The sequence below is a fragment of the Odontesthes bonariensis genome, chromosome 21, assembly GCF_027942865.1.
Source record: "Odontesthes bonariensis isolate fOdoBon6 chromosome 21, fOdoBon6.hap1, whole genome shotgun sequence".
Taxonomy (NCBI): Eukaryota; Metazoa; Chordata; class Actinopteri; order Atheriniformes; family Atherinopsidae; genus Odontesthes; species Odontesthes bonariensis.
The window spans coordinates 18,368,203-18,380,393 of NC_134526.1; the positions used below are offsets into that span (position 1 = coordinate 18,368,203).

Sequence of the window (12,191 nt, forward strand, 5' to 3'; positions counted from 1 at the left end):
GTGGTTCTGTCACTTGAGCCCTTCTTTTGCAATCCCTCTTTTTGTATTTTCCCCATATTCTTACCTTCATTTTTTATTCTTTTCCACATGCAGCAAATGATAATCAGGGCAAATTTGGGGAAATCATCCCAGCGCTTAACCCAATCAAATCATATACATCTTAGCCTAATTGCCATCTTTTTTCTTTCCTCTAATTATTTTAATCACAGTTGTCATACTGTACCACAGACAGTAGCTCACAAACTACACATTGATTTGGTGGTACAATAAAGTTAAACAAAGTATGCTACGTACAAAGTACAGTAGAGTTACAACAATATTCGAGAGCTTTTAAACCAAATTTAAATGGATCTTTTCTCAGTAGTGTAAGAATGACAGAAGGCTGCAATTCTAGATGAAGTGAAGTGAAGAAAAAAAAGAAAGAAAGAGAGTACTGGAGCATGGATAAAAGGTTGTTGCCCCCCTGCTGGTGACTTGGCATTGCACAGCATGCCACAGCAAAACCTGGCCTCACACTGAGAACACACCTGCTAATGGTGGAGCGAGACAGAGGGAACGATCAAGACAGGAGCAGAGAAAAAGTTAGTTTCCATCAACTGAAAATGTGGGACAAACAGAAAAATTGTGAGACAGAGATATAAATAGGGGGTTGAAAACCTGAAGTTTTTTGCCACTTCAAGACAATTATGTATATATGTATATATATATATATTCTTGGAAATAGTTAATTAATCGAAAGAATTCTGATAAGCAAAAGGATTAGTCTTGATAAAAAAAACAGGAAACTATGGAAGAATGAATGAAAGAGGCAAAATGAATCATGAAAAAGGGAGACCAAAAGAGCAAATTCGTAAAAATGAATGCTGCACTTGATAGCAACATTCAGCCCACTTCATTATAACCTCTCAAACATAGACCCATTACTGAGCATAATGGTCCTCAAGTGCGAACTCACACCTTTCTAATTACACACTCAAGCTCCCTGAATTTACAATATCACGATTTGAAATAATATGCAAAAATGATACTTCAGTTAAATAAGAAACATCTCTCAGTTGAATGCGAGATTAATGCAAACATTCTGCATGAATCAGCTGATGCGTGGGAGTTAAGTGTGTACTACCAAAGCGTTCTGGACGAGAATTGTTGGGCTCAAACATTAAAGTTAGTTGAAAATAGTTGTTTTTGCTTTGGCTCTACTAAATTAAAATCTAATGGTATCAGTTGTTAGCAGAGAGAAATGTTGAAGACTTTGATTAAAGTACAAATCATAAAGTGACTACTAGGCAGGTGTAATATCAACTTGCTACTGTACTCTAGAGGGAGGACAAAGAAGGCAGGGCAATCCCAACTTGCAAGCTTGTCTTCCCTTTCCTCTTGCTATAAGATCTGATATTTGTATAAGCCGAGTCTGCAAAAACAGAAGCATCAAGCAAAGGTAGGGAGCAGTTTATATATATATATATGTATTACATCGCACGCATCTCAGATGTGTCTTTCAAGTGAGCTGATGCAAGCATTAAAAGGGAACAGAGAATGTAATAAAACACCATTGAGTACTGTTGGATGTCACTAATGCCTCCAGACACAGTGGCTGATGTTGTCATGTGAGCTCATAAATATGGCGGCATGCATCTGAAAACGAATCACTATCTCAGCTGTAAAATAGAAAAACTACGGATACAGTTGTTTTATGAGGCATGAGAGCGATGGAAGAGAGGATACGTTGAAGTACTGGGAGAAAAATTTATGTTAAAAGCGTGTAAACTGGGTTCTAGCAAAGACTGTATAACTTCATATTAAAACTGAACACAGGAAAGAAAAAGAAAAAAAAAGAGAGGAGACAGATTTGTTGGTATAATGGTATGACGTGATGAAACACAGAAGAGTGGAAAGCACACAGTACATCCACCTTTGAGGCAGAATCAGGCCTCAACATGCAGGGACACGCGTACTGTTTTACTCACAGGGTGAAGTTTTCCTCGGGGTAGCAACGATTTCTGAGAAGCCCCGCCCACAGTTGCACACCAATGATGCCGAAGATGAAGAAGACGAAGAAGCAGAGCAGCAACACATTGCCCAGCATGGGCAGAGTGTCGAGTAGCAGATTCACCAGGATACGCATACCTGTGGGTTTCAGCAGGTCAATCAATCAGTCACAAGCTTGTGTCATTGATTAAAAAAAGGATCTACTGCTGGCCAAAAGATGATTTTGTCAGTGATCTGATAATGGTCATATATGTCAGCTCGTGAATACCACCACTGAACCTGGCATTTGTAAATATCTACACTTAAAAAATATATCTGATAAAACTGATAAAAGATTACAGTTTTAGTAAAATACTCCTAACATCTGGAGACCAGAAAGTTGAAGGAGTTGTTTCAACATTTGTTTTTACTTTTAAATGAAATATCTACCACAGAAAATCAATCCTAACTTTTGACAGTAAACCAATTCAAGAAAACACATTTAACAAGTGCAAAAAAAGGGTAGGCAAGCACAAGCACATCTTTGGCAACAGTTGGAAATGAGCCATTCCCTCAAAGATCAACAGCTTTAAAGCTAAAATAGCAGTGACACAGGCGTGTAATCAGGCTACATGAGGTCGCAGTCATGATTAGATGAAACCTAATTGCAGAAACATGAGCGAGTCCCCTGTCGAATAATGATGACCTCATCCCCTGATGATGGGCCTGTCTCGCTGTGATGACACATTGAGACTGTGATTAGTAGAACATGATGAAAGTTGATTGGACTAATGAGAGAGTGAGGTGAGACCTTCTAATGAGATCACAGCAATCCGGCAATGACACCTGAGAGGTGTGTCTGTTGCTATGAGTGTGACTACATAGGTGTGTATGTCTCTTTTTATCCAGTGTGTGCTTGCGTGTGTGTGTGCTTGCCCGCGGTTATAAGAGTGCCTAATCGGGAGTCATAAAGAACAACTCAGCAGTTGGTTAATGTGTCACAACAACACATCTAAACTGCTAAGAGAATGAATGACTGGAGGGAAGCTGAGAAAGAAGAGACAGGAGAAGAGGAAAGAGATGATGATAATTATTGTGTTTATAAGAGTGCGAATACCTGTGGCTCACTTACTACACATGATAGACACAAACGTTAGTGGTAAAAACCTTTTTTTTAAAGCTAATTAAAAGAGGATCCCCTTTCCACAGATTGCCTAGAACACCCTCTGATAATTACTACAACGAACCAAGTGTTTCAATCACAAATGATTGATTGATAAATTTTTTTCCCCTTCGTAAAAAGTGAAAGTACATGAAACCCAAAAGATGAATGCCATGGAGGGTCATTCAACAAGTTACACAATTTTACAGAAGGAAATAACAAGTCAGAATAACAAGTTTCTTGGGTCAACAAGTCTTGAAACATTTGATGCATTTCATCTGAATATTTGTCATGCAATGATAGATGCATCAAGACACTGTAAAAAGTGTAAATCTTTAAAAAAATGTATTTGAAATTTGATGTGTCAAGCTAATAAAGAAGCCATTCTCAAAGAAGGGAAACAGAGAGAAAAGGCTGAGGTATACCAATTGACACAAGAATTGGATTGAATATAAGTGGCAACGGATCTTATGGAGGGATGAATCCTCTCCACAGCCCGGACCTCAACATTATTGAAGCAGCGTGGGATCATCTTGACAGAGAACCAAAGGCAGCCAACATCCAAAGAAGGGCTTTGGGATGTCCTTCAAGAAGCCTGGAGAACTATTCCTTAACACTACTTAAAGAAATTACAAGAAAGCTTGTCTGAGAGGGTTCAGACTGTGTTGAAGAAAAAAGTTGGTCATACTAAATATCGATTTTCAAGCTTGTTGAATTGTACAAACTCAGTTTTAAAATGAGAGGGGATTCAAGGCTTTGCATCGTACTGTTCACCATCCATTTGACTTGCCTAAATTTCATTCTGCAGTCATGCCTGCAGGCCAGGCTCTGACAGATTAAAACACTCCGAGCCTTCAAACCGCACAGATGCCCACAAAGGTTTGTTAAAGTGAAATAGATAAAGATAGAGAACAGATAGCAGCTGGATATCATTAACATTCATTATTGGTTTTTGAGCATTGGGTTTTTTTTGTTTTTTTTAATTTGCACACAATGACTCAGAAATCAAAGTGAAAGAATCAGACCCTGTGGAGATAAAAGAAAATAGATTCACCTTTGATGAGAAAAAAAAGAAAACATTGCTATTTCAAGATAGGGAACTTTCAGTAGTCATTGATTTAGATGATGTAATATGTAAATTTAATCTACATGTATGATGAGAGGTTCACACAAACAGTTTTTCTCCAACTTGAATGTAAACCTGTCTTTCTCCTTTGGCTAATTTGTCCCGTCAACTTTAAATTGAAGTCAGTTATGTTGCTAGCCTGTATGTGTCTCTGGTGGTGGCTGGAGGCGAGTCTAAATGTATTTGTTCCCTCGGGTCCTCATCATTAGGCCACTGCTCCATTAAGCCTAATTGGCTGAAGAGAGGGAGAGATGGATGGAGGGAAACGAAGTGCCCAAGGCCGCGCCAAGAAATGAAAGCACATCAGAGAATGAACACACAATCCAAAGTAAAAATATATTTTCAACCAAAACATAAACCGAAAAGGCAAAAGAGCAAAAAGAAAATAAAACAAAGAAATAGTACCTCACAAGCCAGTCTCTTTCTATTCTGTTCTACGTTGTTTTATTGAACTTTTTTTGGCCATAAAACTAAAGAGCACATTTTCCCTTCTCCATTTTTTATCTACCTGCCTGTCTAAAGATGGATGCATCCTCTCGTGCCACAAAGGTAACACTATTAAACCTTCCTGACTGAGCTATTAACTAAAGTCCATGAGTCTTCTCCCTTCTCTGTTTCTTTGGTGTCTGCTGCCTTCGCCCCTACTGTTCGGTCTAGCACTCTTTCTACATCCCAACAATTTAATCAAAAAAGAAGTCTAACACAACAGCATGCAATGCCACCACACAGGACTATTATCTGGCATTTTGTTGGAGTGGGTGACGGGTCAGGATGTGCTCATGCTGCCTTTGTACCTGTGGGCAAAGTAGCAATCCAGCTAAACAAAGAACAAATAGCTTTGTCCCCTTGCTTCCTCACCTCTATTGGGGTCATGAAAAGGGGAGAGAATCAGGCCGCTCAAACTCATTATATGCAGCTTACTGATAAACACATAAACAACAAAAGTATGCATACATCACAGACAACTAATGTATGTATGAATGTAAACAACAGAGAGTAGGCTCTTGCAGCACATGGTACATTCGTGTATCCACACATCTGCTCTATATCAACTATGCATACAAAACCAAATCCTTGTGCCTGGAGATTCATGCTGTGATGCCTAATCCTCTTCAGATAAGCATATTTATTTACAACCTTCAACCTTGTCCCGAGAAGACCATACACACTCCGCAGCAACTTTTTTAAGTTTTGCTGCTGCCGCTGTGACTCAAGCACGTCTTTCATAATGTCCAAGGAAATTATATCAATCATCAATCATTTTAAGGTAGATTCAATGAATCAGAAGAATATGCCATTAACTGACACATAAAAGGTCAAAATCTGTGAGAATTATGTAAAAGTAAAGTAAAAGCCATAATTGTGGATTTGTATCAGGTCTACATTTGAAAGCATAAAGTGCTTTAGGAGTGTACTGTATATTCATAGCCAATAAACAAAATTAGACGACATAAAAGTTGCCGATAAATATATGTGAAAATAAGGAAATTGAGATATTTCTCAAGTTGGCTTGTGAAGGTAAACTTTTGGGCTTGTGTGGCAAGAGATCATGCATCATACAAGCAAACTCAAATATTTAAACTATACTGTCTTGCAGTGAATTTACTGTTGGTTTACAACAGTGTCTTCAATGTAGTAAACTGCTATATTCTTGCGTATGCTTTGTAAATTCGGAATATATTGCATTATTTGAAAGTGTTGCAAATGCTAAACAACATCACAATATTCTGAAAGCTTGGATCAGTTGGATTGGTGGACTTGTTGAAAATGTTACATGCTCTCGTTTTCTATTGCAAATAGTATTATTCTTACATTCTGCATAAAGTGAAACTGTCACAAAATTGTGAAATTTCACAACTATTATATGTTAAAAAATGCTTATAACGTGTGAAATCAGGTCGATCCCATCCAACCAAATATTGTCCAACAAATCTTTACTTGTCCCTTCCACTGTCAGTTGCTGTTGGATAGAAATATTGATTAAAACATACAGGGTTACAGTGGAGGTTTGGGGGCGACGACTCAGGGTCTCTTGGTAACAACTGAACCCAAGTGTTCTGATGGCTGATATAGAGACAGTTATTTTTTACGACAAGTAAGTTACCTTTATTGGATTTTTTTTAAGGAGAACAGAGCCATTTTTGACTGTTCTTAATCTTAATTCCCTAAACGTTTCTAAAATTAGGCACTCATGTTTAGTTATCTGGTCGAGCGTTGTCAGAAATTGATGATACCAGTCTGACACTTGCTTTGTCAGGCTAATTGCTGATTATAATGATTGAAAGCTTTTAGTTTGGGCAGCAGGATAAAGAAATCAATGAGCAGTTGAAAGTTTGCCCTGGAACTGAGATTTAGATGAGAGAAACAGGGTTTTGGTCATACACTGATCTGTGAAGCAGCATTAATGCGTGGTTTGGAAATCTGATAAAGCCGTGACTTTAGGCTTGAGATGAATGTGTGATAAAGCATACGATTAAAGTTTAATGATGCCTGCTGGTGGCAAGTGGCATGGGGATGCACGTAAAAGACAGAAATGTAATATAAATGAAATGCATCTGCATGAATCTGCATGCAAATGTATTTTCAGTTTATAAGAACTGACAGACAAACAGACCTCAAAGACAGACTCGAAGCACAAGTCAACATGAAATAGGCTGCAAGGTCACATGACAACTGAACTCCAGTGATTTACCACTCACAAGCATGCACAAAAAAATTAAATTGCTCTCACTCGGCACTCTGTTGATGGCTTTTAGTGGCCGAAGGACCCGTACTGTCCGAATGGCTGACAGGTTGATGTTCTGCAGGTCCAGTGAGTACTCTACCATCCTGAGAAGGAGAAAAAAATAAGACATTAAAGACGATATCATTCAACTTTTATTGCAACACCCTTGTTCTGCAACTTGTTAAAAATACGGCGGCAATGATTTGCTCTGAACAGCTCTGACATAAATCCCTGTATAGGATTAAAAAATCAATCCAAATTTTTTGGACTGCGCCCTTCTAGGGCCCTGAGTGTCTTAGCTGTATCAGAAACATACTGCACAAGCTCATTCAAGACTCAAGATAAAACGGGCTGAAGTGACAAAGCATCAGAGGGATGAATAACATAAAGAGATGTAAGGAAGAGAAAAGGCAGAAAACAGGGATTCATTCTATTCTAAGTGTTGCCTGCAGCATGTTGTGTCTAAGTCAGAGCCTGGCATCTGTTAGCAAGTCATTTCCACAGCATGGCTAAGCTGTTTGTGCCCCCAAACCCAAACCACTTTCACAGGAGAGCAGTCATGGTTCACCATGTATGCATGTGTCTGAAAGCAGTGTGTCTGTTTCAAGGTGCCACACACTACTACAGTATATGACTGTAGTCATCAACAGAAAGACAGTTCAAGAGAGTGAAAGACGTTTTTCAGCATATGTGTGATAAAAGACATGTTGTGCAGGTATATATGTGTAAATGGAGAGCACAGTGTAATGGTGTTATGTTAAGTGTTTTTGTGTAGGTGTGTGCAAAAAACGTAATGTGCCCCAGTGCTACGACAATGTCGGGACAAAATGATACCAATAGCTGTATCACTGACACAAGCTAATAACATCAAAAGCTCATCTGCTGGCCTCTACGAAAACAAGCCAAGCTTACTGTCTGTCACAAAGATAGACTTATGAACCATGTCATTTACAATAATGTGATGCTTTATTGATCACAGAGGGAAGTTCTTTCCATTTGCCTTCACAAGTAGCACAGTCATCAATAGAGTAGCACCCCGGCTTACACTTAAGTAGGATTAGTTGCTGTAACAAGAGCCTGAAATGCTCTACAGCCCACATGCAGTTGCTTGAAGTAGTTGCAATGTTCACATATAGTCGAGAAAAATGTAAAAGCAGGACGAAACTTTGAGGTGTTAAGCTTCTTTACTTGCATGAATACTCTTTATTTCTTTTTTCCTCAAATCTCATGTGTCCCATGGCGGAAAGAATCCATTTTAGCAAGGATGTAGAGGAATGCCACAGACCAATTTTCTTTCTCCTACTTCAGTCGAAAGAGCAGAAATGTCACACAGCAGCTTGAGGAAAATGTCAGAGTATATAGAAAAGCAAAACAGTTTTGGAGCCGGACTGGGCATAGTTGTCTTATTACCACCTGCCTCAAAAACAATGGTATTTGTGCCAGTTCTTATGATTTGAAGAGGGTTGCCGAGAGACCAAACTGAGAGCTAAAATGTCAAAAAGGAAGCTTTGAGCCAATTAAACATCAGTTGATTTTTTATCTTTCTTGATCAGGTTATTGGGTAATTTACATACCTACATGTATAACAAGATCATCAATGTGGCCATACGTGTGGGTTTTTGCACGTGTCTATGTAAATATATGTGTGTGTATAAATATGTGTATGTGTGTATACACAGAAGTATTTCTTCCCGTGTACATCAATCATGCCGGTGTGTTTGGGAGGGTAATTAGTAGACTGCCGCAGGCATTCTTTTGATAATTGTTTTTTTTTTTTTTTTTTTACATGTCTTTTTTCCTTTTTTTTGCTCATGACGCCTTAATCTCATTCCTTCATGCTTTTACATGACAAGTGTGTATGTACACTTATGGGTGCATGTGTGTGTGAGTTTATGCGTGAACGCTAACAGGGAAACAGCTGTAGAGTTCTGGGAAGACCAAATAATAAGACTTTAGATACACCTTTAATATGAGGGAAATGGAAAATGATTTGGTCTTCAATGCAAACTCTGTTGTGACTCAACTGTCAAATTAGTAATAAACCTTCACAAACTGTTCTCATTCACAAGGAAATCAAACACTGCCAACATTCTGTCAAAGCCTCTGATATCTCGGAAATATGCACGTGGTGTTCTTTGGTAGGTTTTTAAAAAAAATTTATAACTTTTAATGCATGCGTGGGATCCTGACGAAAGAGCAGAACATGCCTTGAAGTTAGAATGGGCTGCCCTTCATTAAACTTCAAGTTCTGTGTCAAGAAATTTGTGTTTCTGCATCATTTATAAGTTTTTTTTTCATTTTGTTTCAACTACTGTCTACTGTCAACTACTGATGGATGAAACAAAAAGGCTAAATGAAAATTGCCAGAGGAGCATAACTAATAAGGTTGATTGTCAACAGGTTAGTGACATGATTGGGTAAAAAAACAGCACCTTAGAAAGGAAGGTTATCTCCAGGGTACAGATGGGCAGAAGCATTCACAGTGCACCATTGCACAGAAACGGCACCAATCACCAATAATCTCCTCTTAGCCTCTGATAGCGGACTTGTGTCTGTGATTGTCCTGTTGGATCTCAGTGCTACACATCAATACCATACAATATCATACAATGATCACAACATTCTATTACAGAGACTTCAGCATGTTATTAGGGTTAAAGGACCTGCATTAAGTTGGTTTAAGTCATATTTATCTTACAGATGTCAGTTTGTTTATGTAAACAAAAAAATCTTCCTTGCACAAACTTGGTTCACACACTAGGCACTAATAGCTAGGCAACTTTTTTTTTTTTATTGGCTCTGTATGAATTGGAACAGTTTAAATATGGAATTTACCTTATTTGATTTTATTGAATTCTGATTGCATTACAATTGGCTTGAATTGCACTGTATGCTTGAAATGCCCTGAGATGAGAGTTGTTGGGATTTGGCGTTACATAAATAAAAAAAACCTGAAAGACAATGTTCCTCAATGTAAAACATTGAGACTGATTAAATTGAAGCCAAATGTGAACATGAACCCAAAACGCTGCCATTTTCTCTGCATTCAAAGCTAATTCAAATAAACGGAGTTAAAGTTGAAAACTGTTATGTGGTAAAACAGATAAATCATGGACGCCACTGGACAAAAAAGGCGAGGTACCATCCAGCTTGTTATTCGCACTCAATTCAAATCTAATCATCTATTACAGTGAACTCTGAAAAGGCACCATCAACCAGAAAATGTATGTACAGATTTATATGCTCCAACCCAGATGACAAGTTTTTGAGGGAAGGCCTTAAATATCTGTGCAAGACAATGTCAAAGCACGCACTGCACCTATTAAAACAGTATGGCTACATGGCAGAAGAGTCCAGCTGCTGCCAAGCTGTGCCCTGTCTCTCAGCCAATGGCAGCTGGGATAGGCTCCAGCTCCCCATCACCCCAGATTAGAAGAAGAGGGAACAGAAATGGATGTTTGAATGGATGGCGGGATGAAACTCAAAACACAAAAAGAAGACGCAGGACTTTCAAGCAGCTTGAATCCTATATCAACATCATCAGAACTATTGTTGAATTTCAAAAGATGCATCTCTTCTGCATCAGTATGTGATTGAACCACCTCAGTTGTCACAGAAGTCCTTGAATCACATGTAATCGCTACTCGACAAACCTTGTTCACAAAATACCTAAAGTTGCGAAACTAGTTATTTTATACAGGTATTTTGAATTTGCAAGGCAGATTTTACATTCCAAATGCATTTGATCAAGTTTGTGCTCCTAACTGGAAACTTGAAAAGCTCCTAGATTCACACTTTCAAAAGAATTCTTTAAAAACCTTTTGTATATTTTGCCGTCCTCCTCCATATTGCACAACAACATATTGGCACCCGCAATCCAATACAAGAGACCTAAATGACAAACCTCTACTTCAAGAGAATTTTACAGACTGTGAACGTAACATGAAGGCGAAACTGTACAACTTATTGTTCCAACAAGAAAAATCCTCAATCATCTAAACTGCAGTTGCCTTTTATTTTGTGTAGGCTGCTATGTTTCTATGGTCTACCACTGCATCAATGCAGTTATACATGTCTGCATCACAATACATCCATGAATCAAGAAATCTTATTCTTGTCTCCAACACTTGCTGTATAGTTTTTTGTTCAGCTAAAAAGATTATTCAGTAACACAGTTTGGCTAAGGCAATAGGGCAGGTACCTAGGCTGTTATCAGAACATAAGGAATTTCCTTATGCTCATACTTCTGAACAGATGCAGAAAGTCATCCAGGTTCAAGACAATAAAACAATGGGGCAGTCCTGCTTGGAGTGAGAGCCTCTTCAATCATTTCTTTGACCTGCAGCACTTTTGGTTGCACCTGTACTGAGCACAAATTAGAATAGATATGGAAGGCCAGTACCTCTGAGTCAAAAATGATCACGTTTCATGATTGGATCAAGAATCTCAGTGTAAGACTCAACGCATTTTTTCTGTTTCTATTTTCACCACAGACAAGGAAGGAAAAAGGCTTTGCTCAGTGGATTAGGCAAACAGAAATAACACAGAAGAAAATAATAGAACGGACCTCTGCAGCATGTTCGATTACAGATTGTTTTGGGTCTGCAGTGGGGATAACATATCAGAGCGAAAGACTGGGGTGATGAGGTGATGCCCATGGGTAACAGAGAAATAGCACGTCAGCTGTGATTTGGCCTGGAAAAACTGGAATAGCCTCCGAAACTAGCCTAGGCACTAATCTAATGTAATCTACCAAAAGGAAAACAAAGACAGAGGTGTTCACACAGTTGCATATACAAACACAGATATGCACATGTAAAATGAACTCTAAAGGCATAGGCTTAAAGACTAATCTGTTGAGGGCAATGCTCTGCTATAAACACACAAACACGCTCACACAGAGAAACTCTACACATCCAGTGGGGATAAACTGATTCAGCTCAAATGAAGATGAATGTCCCTGCACCTTCTCTGGTAAGTCGGCAGCTCTGTTGTTGTTTTCTGCTATTATACAAGCCACGCTTCCTATCCATCTCCCCTTCACTCTCATGCACACACCCCAGAGGAAATAACCTTTACTTCTACTTGTGAAACATTAATCCTTACTCTAACCTTAACCCACCAAACCCACCAAATCGTTATTGGGAGTATTCATACTAAATTGCAATGGCAATTTTGTGTTCCGATGACTTTTCTTTTCACGCAAAGGG

General features: G+C 38.6%; 1 protein-coding gene across 2 annotated transcripts in view; it reads right to left on the reverse strand.

Moving 5' to 3' along the window:
• LOC142372066 (voltage-dependent T-type calcium channel subunit alpha-1I-like) overlaps positions 1-12,191 on the reverse strand; it is a 184,505-nt gene that overhangs the window by 63,589 nt on the left and 108,725 nt on the right. For both annotated transcript variants that reach the window (XM_075454847.1, XM_075454846.1), the window contains exons 5-6: positions 6,988-7,085; positions 1,968-2,127 (exon numbers count right to left, since the gene is read on the reverse strand). In XM_075454847.1, the coding sequence (XP_075310962.1) occupies positions 1,968-2,127; positions 6,988-7,085 (258 nt within the window). The remainder of the gene's footprint in view (positions 1-1,967; positions 2,128-6,987; positions 7,086-12,191) is intronic.